The sequence below is a fragment of the Ptychodera flava genome, chromosome 21 (genome assembly GCF_041260155.1).
Source record: "Ptychodera flava strain L36383 chromosome 21, AS_Pfla_20210202, whole genome shotgun sequence".
Lineage (NCBI taxonomy): Eukaryota > Metazoa > Hemichordata > Enteropneusta > Ptychoderidae > Ptychodera > Ptychodera flava.
In genome coordinates, this window is record NC_091948.1 from 22,965,169 (window position 1) to 22,985,592 (window position 20,424).

The 20,424-nt window shown below is 38.8% G+C and overlaps 2 protein-coding genes across 5 annotated transcripts; both read right to left on the reverse strand.

Annotated features, from left to right (window-relative positions):
• Window positions 1-1,081: 1,081 nt before the first annotated feature.
• On the reverse strand, window positions 1,082-9,471 carry LOC139121750 (monomeric sarcosine oxidase-like). 2 transcript variants are annotated; one of them, XM_070686878.1, is made up of 6 exons: window positions 8,537-9,471; window positions 6,996-7,134; window positions 6,386-6,527; window positions 4,596-5,171; window positions 3,285-3,425; window positions 1,082-2,753 (listed from the first exon to the last, which is right to left on the reverse strand). In XM_070686878.1, exons 2-6 carry the CDS (start codon window positions 7,128-7,130, stop codon window positions 2,494-2,496), a joined length of 1,254 nt encoding a protein of 417 aa, XP_070542979.1. In that variant the 5' UTR covers window positions 7,131-7,134; window positions 8,537-9,471; the 3' UTR covers window positions 1,082-2,493. The 2 variants fall into 2 exon arrangements, with proteins under 2 accessions (XP_070542979.1, XP_070542980.1); XM_070686879.1 differs by lacking the exon at window positions 6,996-7,134 and having other exon boundaries at window positions 8,537-8,633.
• LOC139121754 (peroxisomal sarcosine oxidase-like) lies at window positions 9,464-20,075 on the reverse strand. Of its 3 annotated transcripts, none has more exons than XM_070686886.1 (7): window positions 19,981-20,075; window positions 15,466-15,611; window positions 14,953-15,094; window positions 13,467-14,042; window positions 13,023-13,163; window positions 10,737-11,594; window positions 9,464-10,632 (listed from the first exon to the last, which is right to left on the reverse strand). In XM_070686886.1, the coding sequence occupies exons 2-6, from the start codon at window positions 15,598-15,600 to the stop codon at window positions 11,353-11,355; spliced, it is 1,236 nt and encodes a 411-aa protein (XP_070542987.1). In that variant the 5' UTR covers window positions 15,601-15,611; window positions 19,981-20,075; the 3' UTR covers window positions 9,464-10,632; window positions 10,737-11,352. The 3 variants fall into 3 exon arrangements, with proteins under 3 accessions (XP_070542987.1, XP_070542988.1, XP_070542986.1); XM_070686887.1 differs by having other exon boundaries at window positions 9,795-10,632; window positions 19,856-20,065; XM_070686885.1 differs by lacking the exon at window positions 19,981-20,075 and adding an exon at window positions 18,379-18,497 and having other exon boundaries at window positions 9,795-10,632.
• Window positions 20,076-20,424: the final 349 nt, after the last annotated feature.

Genomic DNA, 20,424 nt, shown 5'->3' on the forward strand with positions numbered 1-20,424 from the left:
ATCAGTAATATTCCACTCTCACCAGCTTGGTATACATTTCCCAGCTTAATCAATATGCAAGAGCATGCAGTTCATATCAATGGTGATTTTGCAGAGAGACATCACACCAGAGAAAGATTTGAGAGAGAGAGAGAGAGAGAGAGAGAGAGAGAGAGAGAGAGAGAGAGAGAGAGAGAGAGAGAGAGAGAGAGAGAGAGAGTCTTCACTCATGATAGGCAATCTCCTCTAGGCCACTTTGTAACGGACAAAAGCCTTGATCGTTCCCACAGTATTATCAAATTTCTACAAGGACAAAATATATCGTGTTAGAGACACTAAAGGTCACCTAGCATGCCAGACGTGCGTCGCACACTGATTATTCTTGTAATGGAAAGCTTCGATCCTACATAAGAAAACATTAATATCCACACGAAACTCTGTTGACGTATGTTCATTCCAATTTTAGAAAACTAAAATTTCACGGGAGCTCCGTACAAGAAATAACCCCACTCATAGCAATTCCAGTTGAGTGCTGATCCAATAATCTTGCAAGTTATTTTTGATCAGTGCTAACTCTGACTACAGTTTAGCTAATTCAATGTCCGATACGATGTGGTTCTGTTGCAGACTGAATAATGTAATCCCAAAGTCTGAGTATTTAATGTAATTTCGGATCTTCTCTGGCTGGCCTAATGCCTAGCCTCGCCTGTCAGACATACTCTGATTCCTCTTAGTTGTGTCTAAAATACCCCGTTTCTACATTGCACTTAGTCCTTGTACTGTTGCCATCTCCGTGCATTTTCGTCTTACGACCTCGAAATATGCCGGGACCAATGCCATCCCGGGAATGCCATGCATATCATCGCTGTTGTCCACGCGTATGACTTTACGCTGCCGATCGGTGGTCTCTTCAGCATCGTGCTGAAGTGGCTGCCGTTCCCACATTCGTTGATTAGGCTCTCCCGTTACGAGTCCTCATATCCAGGTGAGCTTGTTCGTTATCTCCACAAAGTGTTATCACTGGTCCTAGTCGATCTGGGGAAGTGCATCGCCGGTTTAGCGGTACAGCGGGCCTTGAACAGAGTGGAGACTCACAAAGTATGCGAATATCAATCTTCTTGGATTTATTACTTAGGTGCAAGGTTACACATCAGTGATGGCCAACTGAGGATGTTCTGCATTCCTCCGAGAGTCTTTTTAACGTGAGTCGTTGCATGATATGTAGACTAATTTGGAAAATATTCCAATCACTAATGAACTACCATCACTGGTTGGTTCAGAGTAATTCAAAAACACCTCACTGGAAATAATTAATTTTCTCTCTATGGGCATCAAAGACACGAAAGTTACATGAATAATCTGCATCTATTATACAATTTTCGAATAAAAGTGCTACGCATTTTCTTATAATTTCTTTATTTTATAATTTCGTCATAATCTCATGGTCCACACCAATGGAGAAGTATTAATGACACAAAACAATAATGGCAACGCAGGCCCAGGTCTCACCGTTCGTATTGTTCACTCACATTTAAGCAGATTTTGAGATTACAAGGCAAACGAAAATTTAGTCTATGACAGTTCCCGCAAGGAAACTGAGTTTCAGCAAGTTATGAAGGATCAATGTCACCTTCGTGTCAAACACTTTCACTGAGATGACCGGAAAACGATCTGCTTCGGCTGCACATGTGTGAAGCCACATGAAAGCGCTGCATAATGAATTTGCGCCTGCGTATAGAGTGAACGAATTCTGCGGCAAGTTTCTCCCGGAATCTCGCGGCAGTCAGAAATAACCGTCGCGATTACTCTATTACGTCGCATTCAACTTTACATTTTATTGATAGACTTGTACCAACTTTTTAAATGAATTGTGGGGATTCTGATAAACTGCTTTTTGAATTTATATTTCCCCTTTTTTAGTGTTACTCTACTACGGCAGTTTCTTGCTCAGTGATGCCTTAAGATGTGAATGATATGAGAGATATTGTGTAGGCATTTTAATTTATCTTTCTGTTTATACTTTGATTCATTAGTGAAGTGAAGGATACTCAATTTATTTTGTGAGCACATTAAGCTGTTCAGGAATTGTGCACATCGTGACATCTTAGGTCATCTGTCTTTTCAAAGCACTGGTTCATTGTATGGGATTTGCAAAAGAGCTGTTCCACTATATGAACACTGTTTTCCTTGAAAAGGTTAACTTTATGGAAACTTAGGCACCTAAATGCATCAGAAACTCTTCTCTGCACATGTATATCTCATCTCCTTTTGAAATGTGGTACTGGAATGAAAAAATAATTTACATGTCTCTTATTTATGTTGGTTCATTAGTCTCGCACACATCAATTATCCGAACGAGTAGGTATCGATTCCTTTGCGTTGAGTAAGTAGTTTTATTACTTGCGTCTTATAAAGATATCAAGAAAGAGCAACATTTTAAACATTAGTGACTCCGATCTGAATCGTTTACTATATCACAGGAAACTAGTACACGAAGTTACTGGAGGGTCTTCGCTAAAGTCTCGCAGAGATTTTCGCTTTAATCGCGACCCTAAACTTTGCCCTGAACTTCTCCCTCGGAAGATCGTGATTCCAGCTTCCTGAGATTATCATCCTGGCGGCCATATTTCCAACTTCGTCTGATGCCGTGACGCCGGCACCGTTACCGGCAATCGCAATCCCAAGCCTCGGAGTAACCATGTCGCAGTACAACAAGCCTGAAGGGGTGTGGGCTGTGACACAGGAATCCCCATGAGTCGAAATTACCTCGAGATCTGCACAAAGTGAGTTAGAAAATAGGATATGAAATTACGAGGTAGCTCTGGGTTTAGATTTTCTAGACATAAAATGATACGTAAAATAACATTCAATTTCTATGAAACGTCGCTTGTGACTATATGAAATTAAAACTAGATGTAAACGAGGCAAATATTGTAGGAAAATGATACGAGAAAACTCCACTTTGCTGTGATATTGTGCTTAGCCTCGAAAGTTGTTTTATGAAGACTTAGCTACAAATTTTCAAAAGACATATCACAATTTTAAGATGTATTTTGCAACAAAATTGGACTCAATGCAACAGAAACGCGGAATTGAGACCTTTAAAACTATAAGTACGGTATTGTCCAAAGCGACCGGACAATTATACTAGTACAAATAAACCAGCAGTGGCAACTTAAAGCATTTGCTAGTAATAACTTGCCAGTCATTCTTATCGACGTTAATAGATGCTGAATATCTTAAGTCTGCTCTCGACATTTTGCCACAAAAAGGAATTTGCTCTGTAACATAGTTCATAATCTCACCTTTCACGAGTTCTACAAGCAAGTCCAAAAGATGTGGGTCTGCTACAACTTCTGAGGGATCTCTTTGTAAATAATCAATAACTTCCTTCTGGGTACAAAGTTCCTCAGTTGTGCGTCGGCCTATTTTGATATAGTGCTTCCCTAAGAAAATGAAATCAAACAAATTCTAGAAATTCTTTTTGGGTCTAATAACAAATGAGTACTCTATTACGTCACTTGCATGTAACGATTTTATGAAATAATGGATTGATATTTAATCTCACGAGATTATAGAAATTGTGATAAGCATATGTTCCCCACCGTCGGCCAGTATTTACGCTTGGCCTGAGGCAAATGATTGCTTTCACGGAGCATTCGTTCAAGTTGACAAGGTCAAGTAAGTCGACTTTCAGCTATAAATACGCTATTTGCTGCTCATCCTGATTACGAGATCTCGCGACAGCGTTCACCTTCAAAATATCAGTTAACAGCAGACCATTTGAAACACTTCAAATTTTGTTGGAAACGGGGTAACTGCATGAGATTAACAGATATTATATCTTGTGTTGCCCGTTTGCTGTTTTTCTTTGAACATTTGTATTTTAATATTTCATCAAAGAAACTGTGAAATAAAAGTATACTGTAAATGTACAGCAGCAGGGTCACTTTAACTAATATACGTTATATACTACTTATCAGCTGGTGATTAACACAATGAGTGGGATAATACTTCACACTGAAAGATCCGTCGCTCAAGGTGCTTTCCAGCCAAGAGATTGCCCTCGAGCGACGGATCTGTCAGTCTAGGCAATACTTCTTCTTCAAGGCATTAATTCGTACATAAATCAACTCGTTTCGTCTGTGAATCCCTTATTTTAATTGAAAGAAAGTAAAGTTTTCTTAAATTAAAGCAGATTTTCGTGAAATATCTTCCAACTTTCATATTGACATATTCTCTGCTCCGAACCTGTTTCAAAATTCTACTTTGTCAAAACTTTTAATGGTATTTTTTGAAAGATCAGTTGCTCGGCGGTCCTTTTGTTCTAGCTTCTTCCTTTTGCAAAAAGACTAATTTTAAATATTTGGATATTATAGATAACGGTCTGTAAATACGTTTACCAACTAATAAGTCACTTTAAAAATCAATAAAGAAAGATAGATCGGACTAGAGCTGTACCACATTGATGCAAAATGATGCTCCCCCGTATACTCATCTGTGGTAGTGCATCCCAGTAAACAATAATCCGCAAGCGTTTAAATGATCTCTTGTGACTATGCGATCATCACATTATCGATTAGTCTTGCAAAGTTGATAAAGTAAGTTGTAATTGCCATCTGGGTATTGAATAGGCGGCAAAACGTAGCAGAATATGTTATCAATCTGGTCTTTCCAAATCACCACCGGCATCTTCTTCAGTCTCGATACGTCTTTTTCTCCCACTTCAACGAAGGCGAGATCTTGCTTCAGAAGCGTCAAGACAAGTTCCTTTTTAGGGGGAAGCAAATTATGAAATCCAATAAAGGCTCCGGGTGTTAAAAGGACTTTTCTTGCAAAATATTTTTGTCCATTTGCTGTGGTTACCACCATGCACTTCGAACCGTCTGATTGGTTCAGTTCGGTCACCTGATTAACAATGTCATTGAATATGTCACACCCTTGTAGATGAGCAGCTGTACACTGTGCAAGAACTAGTTTCCTTGGACTCAAAAAACCTCCGGTCTTCGAATAGATAATGCTGTCATCCTTCCGTCTGACAGACAGAAACGGGTATTGCTTCGAAACCTCAGTTCGATCCAAAATTTGAGCCTTGTTCTTCATATCTACAGCTGCTTGATAGATATATTTCATATGTGGGTCAGATTTATGACCAATAACCAGTTCGTCTCTGTCGGTGAAAAACTCGATACCTATAAAGAAAAAATACATTCTGCGTAAAGCACGCTTAAAATGATCTGAGTGATGACGGCGGTGATTTGTATTAAAGCCCCACTAGCTGTACCTCTTGAAATTTGTTGACCTAAAATATATCTTTCTATTCGCTCCTGGTATTCTCTGAATTCTACCCTCATAAGGGATATGGGCTTTTACTGCATTAGGAAACCACTCCTTTGTTAAACATTTTATAAGTAAATTCGAATTTTAATGGCAAATTTGATTTCCCGCCATTTTCAAAAATTGGTAATATTACAAAGGAAACAGAACATACAATGTCACAGTTGAAAACATTCACCCCTTTGCATTACACTGGACTACTCTGTGCAGTTTATAATAAGATTTCAGTGCAGATATGCACAGTATCCACGTTTTTTGCTTTTCCGGATGGGTCTGCGATTTAACTTGATGTTTGGGCAAACATTTAATGGCAGTGTAATCCTTATCTTGTTCAAAATTACATATACAGTTCCAACGGGTAGCTAATAATAAGTGTATACATACACCTAAATTAGTTCATTCTCACAAATTTATTTTAGCTTGAAAGTAAAATCATAAAAATAATGCTAAAAGACAAAGCTTGTGGGACTTTTAGGTAGTATGCACCTCGAAAGTGAAAGACTTATATAAACTTTTGCTCAAACTTTCCTAAGAAACTTTCAACCATTCTCTTACCAAATCAAAAATAAAAATCTGGGTCACCGTGCAAAGTTTGGAAAGAGCGAAACAAATCACCTAACATTTGCAATTTTTGAAATTCAAAATGGCCGCCATCCCTGTGTTAACTCTACGGGGGATATAAAATTTTGGATTTTCAAAGAACCAAGACAGTGAAAGTTTTTCTTTCCAAGAACTTTAAAATGAGCCCCCATAAGTAGTAGATAAGAAAAGAATTGTAGAAGTTTGATTGTCCGAATATCTGTCCCCGAGGCGCGTTCTACCTTAAACACTTTTAAGTATTACAGAATTATTTGATACTAAATAATGAAAAATGTCCGATAACCACTCGTCTGCAAAACCGCCTGCTGTCTTCTTCAAGAGGCAGTCTTATCTATTTTGACGGTGCAAGATAGTGAAAAGGCCTTGAAAGGAAACGACAGTCACTGAAATAATGCATTTCCTATTTACACATTAGTGAACAGTCCCGGAGAATAAATTAACGCAAAATGATTTAACAATGTTGAAATACCTGTCCTACGTTCAAGATCTCTACATCTGTCGATCGTCCTCTTCGAAAGTTGACTCCATATTGGATCTGCAATAAACGTTGTTGCAACTCGACCTTCGTCATAGTGAGACGCAAACATTTCATGGCAGTTCGCAAACCTACTCTGGAAAAAAAGTTTATAGAAAAATTCAACATGTAATTTGCTTTCCTTTGCATATGCGATGTCAAACAGCTTAGAGAGAACAAAAAACACATGACGACAGACTTGCAAACACCCTGGATGCCTGAATCACTACTATACATAGTTTCACAACACTTTTTAACAGTCATTGCTACAAGGTCACGGAAGCCAGAAAAAGCGGCGCACGAGGAGACGACAGGGTCAATCTTCATTAAAAAAAGATTTTCTGAGAAGGCCTCTCCTTTGATCAAGCAATTTGACACTCCCACCCAGGATTATGATGAATTGTAATGTTTTTTTTGTGGGTGCAAAATTCTTCTGTATCAGCTTTGCCGGAAAAGACGATACGCGCATCTCATAATTGCCGCAACTGCACATTCTGCAATCTATAGTAAACAAGAGATTGTCACTGCTATTGCCAAATTTAATTTTGCGTTCGATGACATGTACCTTGGGTTCTGCCGGTCCGATGAGACAAACTTTCAACCCTGGCTCGATGAGTGTTGCATGTCTGGCTGCTGCTGATCCCATAGGACCAGCCCCGATGATACACAAATCATAAAGCTTGTGATTGTAAGTTGCCATTGTTCTAAAAGAATTAAAAATAAAGACAAGTCATTCAAGATAAAGGCTGCATGATTTCTAACTTTACCCAGTGTATCATACTATAATCAGGAGAAAGATCGCCACTTGAATGTGAAATACAGTAAAATTGGCAGAACGACGGTAAATCAAATAAAGATATGTACGTTGCTAATCCTACGGGACTATTTAACATTTTTCTGTACAAGCTCGTATGTCTCACTCCCTCCCCATCTCCCTCCCTCCCCTCTGTCTGTCTGTCTGTCTGTCTGTCTCTCTCTCTCTCTCTCTCTCTCTCTCGCACACACACACACACACACACACACACACACACACACACACACACCCACTAAGATTAAAGGGAAGGCGTTTTGATGTTCAAAGGAATACACGGTGACAGTATAATTACTTTTTTGAAAAATGCCCTTTGATAAGGTGGGCGGAAAAGGGCCGCGCTCTTGGCGATTTTGGAATCAGCGGGCGGGATTTTTTGTCTTCGTTAGTGGGTGACATTTTTTATTATGGCACCTCCAGCGGTAATTTGAAACGGTTCCACAACGGGCACAGAGAATAATTCGGTTTGGGGAGTTAAGTAGTTCAAAACGAGTCTGATTACCGTATTTGCATGTGAAAACAATCTCTGGTTACACTCTCTCAAAGCCCACTGCTTCACTGACGCGATATCCTACCGTCAGAACTTGTTGCATTTTCATTGTGCACTCTGAGGGCGTAGATCGGAATCTACTGTTCAATAATGGATAACCTCCGAGCAAGGTAAACCAACGTCAAAGTTGTTTTGTTAACGTCATACCATTCCTGTCATGTTGCTTAAATGGCCTTGGCCTGACGAGAATAGCACGGCAGAACAAAGTGTGGGCACATATTGTGTTGTTAATGAAAATGCTCGACGAAAACTTTGCCGGATTCAACGTCGGCTCATTATGCGTAACATCGTCAAATAGATTCTGGCGATAAATTTCTGTGCTCTTGTTCCTTTCCTCTCGCAAAGCAAAATTGTATTTATAATTTGAGGTACTTGTATTTCACCGGAGTTTCATAAAAGACATAACCTCTCTATGAGTTCCGGGTACTAACTTAGTGCAACCTCGAGCAATGAGCTTTTGTTTATAATCCTTCGGAGGAAAAATGGTGTAAATCAAAGCTAACCAAAATAAATAAAACGTCAACTTTACCTTTACCCTGACTTTGACCCCACTTAAGGTTAAATTTGATCGGCTTCCTCTGATAAAATTTTTCTGAAGAAGCATCGCACATCACGTCAAATAAAGTGCTAAGCTCGGTCGTGATCATCGCCTGTCCTCCTTATCTTACAAAATAATTTCATCTTCTACATTAATATAGGTATTATGTGGGTACTTCATCATGTTAATTGATAAGGGTTACCATACCTGATTTTGCTGTAATTTGGCGGCGTTTCGTGCTGCTTCACAGCGATATTTCAACAGGCTTGCTTTCCGGTCATTCCAATGTCATGACGCAGCTGTATGGCCCAGAGGTTCAAATGTCAGAGTTCACTTGCCGTTGCCAGCACAAAGTGGGACAGGAGTTAAGGAAAATGTGTACAGGGCGAGTATCTGACAAGACGTGCTTATCTGTCAAAATCACTCTATTTTGGCCGTAACCCCATCGTCGGTCGAAAATAATTCTCTGAAATAAAAACTCACGCGAGAAAATAATACACATCATGCAAACTAAAGCATCCATAAATTTGACATGACGCTACCACTCCATTAAAACTAAAACCCGAGCTAAGGCTGTATTCATAAACACCGCTTGAGGGGTGGGGGACTTGAAAATATCAAGGGCATGTTGGGGCACTTGAAGGTATTTGGGGAGGGGGACTCGATTGATATGAAATATGTGTTGGGTTGTCAATTTTAAGCTATGATGTTTCGCTAATTTTTTGGTGGGTTTGCTTTGCGTATCCATCCAGTTTCTTGTTCTCTTCCCTGAAGCGTCATGAAAAGTCCAACACAGCCATATGTGTACAGTTAGCATTGTTATTTTTTAAAATTGAAATTCAAGACCGGATTAGAATTCATTTGTCATCAATAATAATGGTGTCGGTCTTTAAACATGCATACACAGAGTATTTGCCAAACAGCATTTTGTTACTCTTACATGCTGTGGGGAGTAGAACAAGAAACTTCAGTCGATACACAGAACAAAACATACATTATTAGTCAAAAGTACAGTTAATGCCTCTTTTATACAAAATGTTAATTATGTCCTCTTTTCCTGACAGGTGGGGAAGTCATCCTGTTTCCAAACCTATTGAATGTGATCGCAAAAGGGACAATATAGCTGTTATGTTTGCCTTCATTTATAGTTTGGCTTGTAATTGTACACACAAGAAACTTATTACAGCCTAAAAGTCTAGTGGTTGCTCAGAAAATGGTTACCCTCCCCTCGTTGCCATGGCTAAGTTTTTTTTTAATTACGTCACGGAGAAGCATGATAAAATTATATAGGGAGTCTGTTTATGTTGCCATGACAGAAGAGACATTGTAATTATCGAGTATTAATTGTTATCCGATTAAAAGTGTCCTATTACTCACCACTTTAAAAGTTTTCACGATTTAAAATTTCAAGTTTGGAATGTGATATACAAGATGTTAACAAAGTCATTGCGTTCTCTTTAAGTTTTTTTTTTTTTTGATGTTTTTTACACTAAAAGAGGAGACATACTTCACAACCTTATCATGTTATGACTTTATGTTACAGTAATGAATGCAATCACTTTGCCTTAACGCCCTCTTTTTAAAAATGGGGAAAAGTGCCCATCCATACTTGAAATCATTTACATCCATCATCTTTTGCTAATTATCAATAATAATCCACGATTAATCGTATTCAACCATACAGACGTCGTCATTAATTGCTATAATTTTTTCTAATTCGTTTGTTTTTCTCAGCATCACAGCATTGGAACCTATCTATCTGTCAGAAGTTATAACTCGTTGTCCAGTTCAATCTTCGATATCTCATTTTGATTGTTCAGTAAACTGTCTATATTTGTAAAGATATTTAACATTACCAGATTACAAACAGTGACATAACGGGTACTTCATTCTTGATGGAATATTCATGTTCCTCTTTGTATGTAGCTATGACATGGAATTTGAATAACCTCCGGTGAAACTAAACATAAATTTAGTGCATATATCATTTGTAAATCGCTTAATCTGACTACATTAGTTTGCTCAGTGAAACAGTGCATCCTTAAGAATACATAATGCCGACTAAACAACCACAACAAATAATATGACAGAAAATCGATACACTCAATTGACGACAGTGGGTGAAGCTGCTAAACAGTCCATTCATAATTTGCAAAATAATGGCATTTATGTGTCAGTGATAATTTGCACACTTCTTGATCTGTTCCATTGGTATTGGTATGTATATGTATGTATGTATGTATGTATGTATGTATGTATGTATGTATGTATGTATGTATGTATGTATGTATGTATGTATGTATGTGTGTATGTGTGTATGTGTGTATGTGTGTGTGTATGTGTGTATATGTATGTATGTATGTATGTATGTATGTATGTATGTATGTATGTATTTATGTATGTGTATGTATGTGTGTATGTATGTATGTATGTATGTATGTATGTATGTATGTATGTATGTATGTATGTATGTATGTACATGCAAAGATATGATTATACAACATATATGTACTATGAAGAGAGAGCGAGATAGAGAGACTGTGTCTGTGGGTGTCTATGTGTGCCGCGTGCGAAGACGACTTTGAGCATGTTACTGTTTGCCACGCGTTATATCTTGTTCCAGTTAAGGGATTTAATACATGAATATTGGTACTACAAGACCTTATTCACCAGGTAGCTATTTTGGTTGTCATACAGTTGTCCTGATTTCTTGCAAGAGATCTGCAATCGGATGAACAGAACTCTTTTGAACACACAAATGAAATGTCATTGAAATCCGCAAGTGTCTATACTATCGCATTGCTATGACTCCTCGTAATGTACAACACTATGGTTACTTGTTTTCAAAGCAATGGAATCCTTCCTGTGATTGTAAGAAAACTATAAATTGAAAAAGTAAGATAGTTTTGTTAATGAGATTGTCTTGCCGGTATGAAATTCTTGCAGAGTCGATTGAAAGCGTTTAGTACATGCATCATGCTAGGGCATTCGATCTACGAAGGGCTTTACGATTGAATTTAACCCTATGATTCCGGCTTTGATCGAAACTTTGCCCTAAAATTCTCTCTCGGCAGATCATAATCCCAACTTCCAGAAATGATCATCCGGGCGGCCATGTTTCCGATTTCATCAGATACCATAACACCTGCTCCCTGTCCTGCAGTCGCAACTCCGAGCCTTGGTGTCACCATATCGCAGTACACCTGGCCGTTCGGGGTGTGGGTTGTGATACACGAGTCCCCGTGGGTCGATACAACTTTAATATCTGTAATTAACAAGATGAAACATTAAATCTTTTGGTGTGCTCTTAAAGGAGATAATTTTAAAGAATAATTCGCTTCTTCCATGGTCAAAGCTATTCAAAGAAATATTGAAATTGCATGCTGGTACTCCATGAAACCGTTGAGATACAATGAATCTGAAATGTTTGCCATTTTCGATTAAACACAGTCATTTTGTTATACGCGGATATTTCCTTTGCTACACACTGACCATTTTGGCGAACATTTCAAGACTGATAAGTGCACAAAAGTAAAATTATTGCCATTTCCTTTATAATTGCTTATGTTGTAGGCTACAGTGAATAAGAAATGTATTGAGAAAAAGTAGTGTTCCCGTCGTAAGTTTTAAGATACAACGTACAGAAATACGCCGTACCCTTGCATTTTGTGCAGATCATCCTACTTTCTGAGCAGTGCCAGTCCTCAAACTTGTACGGAGTTTATTAAGACTGAAACAACGCCAGTCCAGACAGCACAGAGTTCTAATATATTCCTCAATGACCTTAAGATATTGTATGAATATATTTTATGTGTTGCTGACCACAACATGCAGGTACCCAATGATATCTATAACAAATGTACCAGGTAAGCAATTTTACGTCTGTATCTCATTTTATGGAGAAAGAATTAATTTTGCAATTTTATCATAAAATCTAGCACGATGACATCATGTTTAGGATAAACGTTTCATAATGACTTAAAATACGAAATCTTTTGAGAAAGTTCCATGAAAATGACAATATTTCAATGCGGTTTTCATGCATTTCTATGTGCAAACCAATGGTTTTGCCTGATACTGCACTAATTGATAGTTCCCGCCCTGGTACCCTTTTTAATGCCGGATACTCCTGATTTAAAATCTAAGGAAACATAAGTGAAGGATTAATATATACTACCCGTAACACGAAAGCGGAGCGTTTCGACTGTTTGCAACAATCATAAATTGTAGTCGCTGTAGTTGTTTTGACGGTTAGCGCAGTGAGTAGCGACAAAAGTTGCTACAATGGCAGTTTCTATCAAAACGCTGTTAACAATACCCAGGCCCCTCACACGAGCTCAAACAATCACGTTTGCACATGCTTCGACAGAATGTTGCAGGTAAATTTTTTGTTTGCGGGAAACGACTTGATTGACAAGAAAGCGCGGAGTAAAAATGTTACAATATGCGTATATTAATGGCTTTGCGCTAAGGTCAAAACAACCAAACGTTGATACTTTTACACTGACTGCGTACAAAAGAAACGACTGTTGCAAACAGTCGAAACGCTCCGCTTTCGTGTTATGGGTAGTATATCGGAAAATTTGTGACGCTGCAAATGATTGTTTTATAGAAGTTTCCTCGAAGATCTTGTATCAGAATATACACGACGAGCGAAGTTGAAACATATCAACAGACCTATGACTTAATATACCTTTAACAAGCTGCAGTAGCAAATCCAGAATGTGTTTGTCAGCGACGACCTTACTTGGGTCTCTCTTTAAATATTCGACAACTTCTTCTTTCGTTTTAACTTGTTCTGCAGACCGACGTCCTATTTTAAGATAATATTTACCTGGAAATAAGAACAAAATCGTTCAATTTAAAGACAATGCGTTCAAGTTGAGGAGGAATGCCGCAGACTCTTTCTTTGATTTCACAACTTTTCTTTCTGTCTGTGGTTTTGAAGTAATTTTGTCATAGAATATCGAATTCGTACACAGCCTTAATACCAATATTCACAAAGAGAAAGAATAAAATCTGCTAGTATCAGTCCGTGAGTATGACTAGTTGTACGAATATCGCAATTGCAACATTACAATCCTTACACGACAATGACATGACTGCATCATTTGCGAATGCTTTATTGTATATTTACCATTTGGATACTTGATAGGTGGTAAAATGTAACAGAGCGTTTTATCAAGCTCAACTCTCCACGCAATAGCAGGCATATTAGTCAGTCTCCTCACGTCATTTTCGTTGAGTTCAATAAAGGCAAGTTTCTGTTTTAACAGCGTCAGATCAAGTTCCTTTCCAACAGGAAGCAAGCTCCGAAATCCGATAAAGGCTCCCGGCGTCAAAAGAACTCTTTTTGCAAGATATGTGTGTCCGTTTAGTGTGGCTACCATCATGCACTTCGAGCCGTCGGATTTATCCACTTCATGCACCTTATCCACAACGTCATTGAATATGTCGCAACCTTGAGAGTGAGCAGCTGCCTGCTGCGCAAGTACTAGCTTCCGTGGACTTACGAACCCTGCAGACTTTGTTTGTAACAAAACGTCATCCACTTGTCTGATCGACAGGAAGGGGTACTTTTCCGAAACCATCGTTCTGTCCAAAACCAGAGCTTGCGGACCCATGCATTCAGTAATTTTTAGAACATTTTCCATGCGGGGGTCACTTTTCCTACCGATCCAGAGATGTCCACTTTGGGTAAAAAATGCAATACCTATAAAATGATCATGAGAAAAATTGTGTAACGTGTTAGGATATGGGGGCTACACAAGTAGTGGAATGCAGGGACTGACAGCAGAGCGGGACAACCTCCTATTCTTGCAGTCTCAACGAATAATTGAATACGTCCATGTGATCTGGAAAGGTACAAGTATTGTCAGGACAAAGTGCACGTGGGTAAAGAGCGGCCTGGAAGGTAGTGGAAAGGACTACAGTTACCTCCTTATACCCTCTTCTGTTTTACAATGAGCGATCTGGCAAAACGGATCATCGAGTCGAGAGAAACGCTATACTAAAAATACTGCCGAAGAAAGAAAGGTATTGTTTTTATCTCCAAAATCTTTGTTAACGGATTTGGTCCTTCTTGAATCATTTTTGGGCAATAGAAGGACGGAGATATAATTAATTTAGCCATGTCCTCACTTTCGCCAGAAACTATTATAATGGTGCTTTCGCAGACAAGGACCTTCCTTTTACGAACTTCTGCATCAGCGGATTTTTAACCATTAGCAGTTAATATGTAATGCTTAAGTGCCGACAGAAAACGCGTTCATTCCAAGTCAATAGTACATTATTACTGCTACACAATCTGCTATGCTGTATATCTTGATGTTTTAAAATAACAATTTTCATCTGTCTGGAAAATACAGTAAGCCAGCGTTTCCGTGCCATGAATTAGTCAGTGTCCTTAAAATGTTAACAAATATTACATGTAGCTTTTGAAGGCAGAGCTCGAAGATCCACATGGAATAAAACTGCACACAATGGAGGAATGATGAGAACGTTGACACATGATTTTTTTATAATATGAACAAAGTTTTGAACCAGGACTGAAACATAAAAAATGTGTTTTAATTCAAGCAGAATAATGAAAAGCACTAGAAGATGATAACAAGATAAAATACCTGTCCTTTCTTCGATGTCTCTGAATCTATTGATACTTCTGCTTGCAAGTTCTCTCCAGATAGGATCTGCAATAAGCGCCGTTACAACTCGACCTTCGTCATAATGAGATCCGAATACGTCATGACTGCAAGCAAGCCTATCCTAACAATAGTATAGAAAAAATATAAAAGCTTTAGCTGATCTCCTGATATCTTTAAATTTGGTAGACACAAAGATAGGAACAGCTGCAGTTGTAAGCACTGAAATTCCAAACTTCTCACATCACAGTGCGGTTTGGCTTGCCAAGATTGCAGCCAAAAGACAGTACCCTTTCTGACATTTCACAAGCTACTGCAGATTCCTACAGTGAACAAACTTGACCTGAAAATTTAATATATATGACGACGTTTTCCCCATGATGCCATATCTATCAGGGTAAGTATTACATATGCTATAGGTACTCAGTGAGCTCATTATTACAAGGTAATACAATTATATCGACAAATTTGATGAAAAGGTAAATGTTAACTTACCTCCGGTTCTTTCGGTCCGATGAGACAGACTTTCAACTGGGGATTGATGAGTGTTGCATGCCTAGCTGCCGCCGATCCCATGGGACCAGCCCCGACGATACACAAATCATAGAGCTTGTGAATATCATTTGCCATGATAATTCAACCTGAAAAAGTAAAAAAAAAATAGTTCCGAGATGGACACTTCACATTAAGTTTCCTCAGAACGGCTTCGTTTGGCTTCCATGCAATATGAATCATATTCCTACTTTTCATTTCATTCATTCATACTCCGACGCAGAACAGCATAGGTTTTAAAGTACGATGGTCAAAACTATTTTGGTTTATCTTACACGTGAGCTTTTGCGATGTTCTCGGAAGTAACCACAGAATGTACCATCATGTCTGCAAATTAACAAATCCCCACTGTTATGCAGCAGCAAAAAAATTGAAATATGATGTAAGTGTCAAAATGGACAGTGTGCATGTCTATTACTATATGTATGTGTATAATGTTATGTGTAATGCTATGCTGGAGGCTTTTGAGACCAGTGTACGTAGAACTTGTGCTTTGTTGTTCGAAATCGGATTGTCAAGGTTACATCTCCCACCAATTCTGAAGTGAATGCGTCCTCCTCCCTCCCATGCTGGTGTCAGCTGGGGTACTGACTTGGCAGATGGAAAATTTACTCTCTTCAGCTTGACGGGCGCAACTTCAATGAATCCTGGTAGGCTCTTACAACATTTAATGCTAAGGAACATGGGATAGGCCCGGAACCAAGGAAACCAGCAATGAACAAATAAAACTATTTTGAAGGAAAACTGTGAATAAAATGATGTTCATGTCAAAATTAAGTAAAGTGTCACACTAAATCAGATATGAAATAATAATTTATGAAATGTTTTTTTTTCAAAAGATGCTCCAGCTTGACTGTGGCTACTGCACTCCCCTTTATTGACTGCAGTGCTCCAGTTATACGAATTTTCAACCCTGTCACATATCTTTTATTGTCATAGAATTTGCCATCCTTGAATATACAGTTTAATATAACCATTATGCAGTTGGTCTCTCGGTATACTGACTCACACCAATAAAAGGTTTACTTTAACCATCTGTCAAAGAAAAGGCGTTGGGGACTTTTGTTGTTGGGGTACGACAGTAGGGAGGGAGGAAGGAGGGGATATCACGAGAAATCAGGTAAAGGTAATGAACAGGAGGGGACATTTTTCAAATCTCAAGGAGAAAAGTTTCGAGTACCAGCAAGTGGTACTTTAAACTGCAGATTTTTAAGATAGCTACATACCTTACGAACACTTTCAGCTTTGTATTTTTTCTCAGTTATAGAAGTCCTAAACCCCAATAAAATATATATTTTCTGAAAGCCCTGATATAGGGAAATCTGACCGCGCACAGTACACATTCATTATTTGTATAATAGTCACGTGACAAACGTTTTCCTCCCTTTAGCGAGCGCTGCAAGATTTCCAGTTCAAATTTATGCATTGACAAGCCTTGGCAATATCCTTTAAATCTTTGTTTGCGATTTTTTCTCTTCATTTAAATTATATGGCGCGACTATTGCAATTCCTTGAAAAGCACCTTAGTCTAACACCTTTAATAGAACAAATGTATTTTAAGGAAATCCCAGACACAGATTTGAAGGATATAACCAAGAATTGTAAATGTACAAATTGTAAAAATCTGAAAGTGTCTATAAAGTATGTAGCTACCTTAAGTTAGTTACAAATGAGTCAGATTACCATATATTTACACATTAAAAGTGTCTCTGGTTACACTCTCTCAAAACTTGCTGCTTCACTGATGCGATATCCTACCATCGGAACTTGTTGCACTTTCATTTTACACTTTGAGGGCGTAGGTCGGAGTCTACTATTCAATAAATGATAAGTTGTTTTGCTAAAGTCCTGTCACATGGCTCAAATGGCCTTGACCTGACGACGGAAGATAAACCTGACGGGTGACACCCTCCAGACTCGGGTTTGTACCCTTGACATCGAGTTGAGCAGACATTGACTTGTTTACACCAAGACGACAGCAAGAAAGGGCCAAAGCAACAAGTAATGGCAACAGTTCAACAATAACAACTTTGCTTGATAACATAAAGTAACTGCACATACATCAAAGACAGCAGAGACTTGTAGAAACAGCGGAGCATACGTCCACTATCGCTGAACTGTTGTCTGCACATATGCCGTTTCTTGCCACACATCACGAACTCAGACTTATTCTCTGTATGATAACATCCACCGATTCTACATATTGCAGTACTCATATGTAGATATTGGACCAGAGCAGCAGTGTATTATCTCAAATATTGCACAGCACGTTCCGGTGCGATATTTAGGTATTGCACGGCAAAGGTTCCATATCTGGAACAGCTGGATGATGCCGCACAGAGAATGGCACGGAAGAACAAAGTGTGAGTTCGCGAAAAACGCTCGACGAAAACTGTGCCGGATTCAACGTCGGCTAATTATGCATTACGTTGTCAAATAGATTCTGGCAATGAATTCCTGTGCTCTTGTTCCCTTCCCCTCGCAAAGCAAAATATTATTATAATTTGAGGTGCTTGCATTCGTACAGGACATGACCTCTATATGAGTTCCGGGTACTTACTTAGTGCAACCTTGAGCAGTGAGCTTCCGTTTAATCCTTCGGTGGAAACAAATCAACCAAAATAAATTAAAGCTTAACCTTACCTTTACCCTGACTCTGACCCCGCTTAAGGTTAAATTTGATCGGCTTCCTCTAATGAAATTTTGCTGATGAAGCATCGCGCATAACGTCAAATAAAGTGCTCAGCTCGGTCGAGATCATCGCCTGTCCTCTTCATCTTACAAAATAATTTCATCTTCTTCATTAATACGGGTATTATGCGAGTACTTCATGTTACACGATGAGGGTTACCATACCTGATTTTGCTGTAATTTGGCAGCGTTTCGTGCTGCTTCACAGCGATGTTTCAACAGGCTTGCTTCCCGGTCATTCCTATAGTCTAGGAGTTCAAATGTCAGAGTTCACTTGCCGGTGCCAGCACAAAGTAGGGCAGGAGATAATGAACTCTCTCACTCGCGCTGATGTCCTTTGCAGTGTCAGAAAATGTGTACAGGGCGAGTATCAGTGAGACAAGACGTGCTTATCTGTCAAAAATCACTTTATTTTGGCCTTCACCCCGTCGTCGGTCGAAAGTGGCCGTCGTCGGTCGAAAATAATTCTCAGAAATAAACACTCATGCGTGAAAAGTAATACACAACACGCAAAGTAAAGCATCCTTAAATTTGACATGACACTACCACTCCATTAAAACTAAAACCTGAGATTAAGCTGACTTTAATATCTTAAGCTAGTTTTTCTGGTCTAATGAGTCAGTTTCTAACTATCATGATTCATAACCATTAGTCAATATTCTCCTATGCAGGCATACGCTGTCTTAGACCTTAAGAATCATAGTAAGAAATTGACTATATTTGTGTCTCCTATATATGATCAGCCCCCTGGCATTTGTCTCAGCATGCATTATTTTTTACAATGGGTATCTTATTTTATTTAGTAAAGCATGCACAGTTCAATAGTATGTTGAAGGGTTAAAGAAATGCTGCATTTCACTGAACAGAGAATGTCCACAATATGTGGAAGGAGTTTATAGGAGAAACATGAGGAATAAAGGTGACTTGTCCGAGTACAACCATAGAGCACATAGTTGTTCATAGACAGTAGGTTGTTGTATATCGTTTCAGTCTAGGCCGCTACAAGTCTGCAGAGTCCAGAATTTTACAGCCTACGCCATGTGACCCTGAGCTATGTCATGATGTGAACTAGCAATAGAGCCACTATGGGTGGTTCAGGGAAACGGGAAAATACATTAATTCCTGTTAATATAGTTGCTAAGGCACTCAGGTCGAAAACTTGTCCGTTCCCTTACTTCACATAGCATGTATTCAACAATACAATTGCAAAATACACGAACCCTTACAATTGCATACAAATTTATACAAACGGGTGAAAAAAACCCCAAAAAATCATGCCCCTACAAAGTTTCATCACGTATTATGAGCTGTACACTGTCTTCGATATTGTCCGACACCATTAAACTTCTACTGTTGTTATTTACATAAAAATAATTGTCAATTTTACATACTACAATGCTAAATTAATTGCATTTACTACTTAAACAAATGACTGTGAATTTGGCCTTTACGAAGTGGAAACTGAAGAAAATATGCCAACAATGTTTTTTGACTCTCCGAGGATAAAAAACACAAATTACATATGTTGACAAGATTCACGATAAGCACAGAGGGACGCCATAATCATAACAAGTGACCCCGGATTGGCCGTAGTAGACGCTGACATGTTTTAGTGGCTGCTACTGCAATCGAGCAAACCTACATGATGCTTATTTGAAACACTGTCGTGAAAACTGCGATGGCAGCAATGTCATTAGCTGAGAGAGTGAAATAGATCGGTTCATTGGTAGCACTTAACACTATATTGAAATGAAGATGGTCTCATACCTTACGTGCTGCGCCGTGGCAATAGTATCCTCTTCTTTGTCGCTCTTTGTGCATGGCCTTGGACAACGAAAGCTTTATTTATGGTGTCAGGTTTACATATTTGTGTGCAGTCATTGACCTTAACAGCGCCTTCTTGACTTGTTGTGTAGCTCTGAAGGTCACGGCATGGCCAGTTGTTCATCTTACAACTGCACTGAATGCATATTTAGGTTTATTTGTTGATATTCTTCGCACTCGCCTGCTATACACGGCATCGTTCAACGCGAAATAATTAAACTGCTGGCTCAACCAAGGGGTGCAATATATAGAATCAAGAATGACTAAATGGGGTCATAATAAGCTCATGGCTGTGTACAGGCATCCCATGGAAGGCGGAAGATTCGATTGGGGAAGGGGCTCGAAAACACGTAAATGAGTGAAGAACTTCAAAAAACTGCGAAAATG

Coding starts and splice junctions, on each gene's coding strand:
- LOC139121750 (XM_070686878.1), bottom strand. CDS start 7,130: ATGGCAACTTACAATCACAAGCTTTATGATTTGTGTATCATCGGGGCT. Junction 3,426..4,595: donor GCCTATTCAATACCCAGATG/GCAATTACAACT, acceptor TCATTTTCTTAG/GGAAGCACTATATCAAAATA. Junction 2,754..3,284: donor GCTTGTAGAACTCGTGAAAG/GTGAGATTATGA, acceptor CACTTTGTGCAG/ATCTCGAGGTAATTTCGACT.
- LOC139121754 (XM_070686886.1), bottom strand. CDS start 15,600: ATGGCAAATGATATTCACAAGCTCTATGATTTGTGTATCGTCGGGGCT. Junction 15,095..15,465: donor TCGGACCGAAAGAACCGGAG/GTAAGTTAACAT, acceptor TACTATTGTTAG/GATAGGCTTGCTTGCAGTCA. Junction 14,043..14,952: donor AGACATCGAAGAAAGGACAG/GTATTTTATCTT, acceptor ATCATTTTATAG/GTATTGCATTTTTTACCCAA.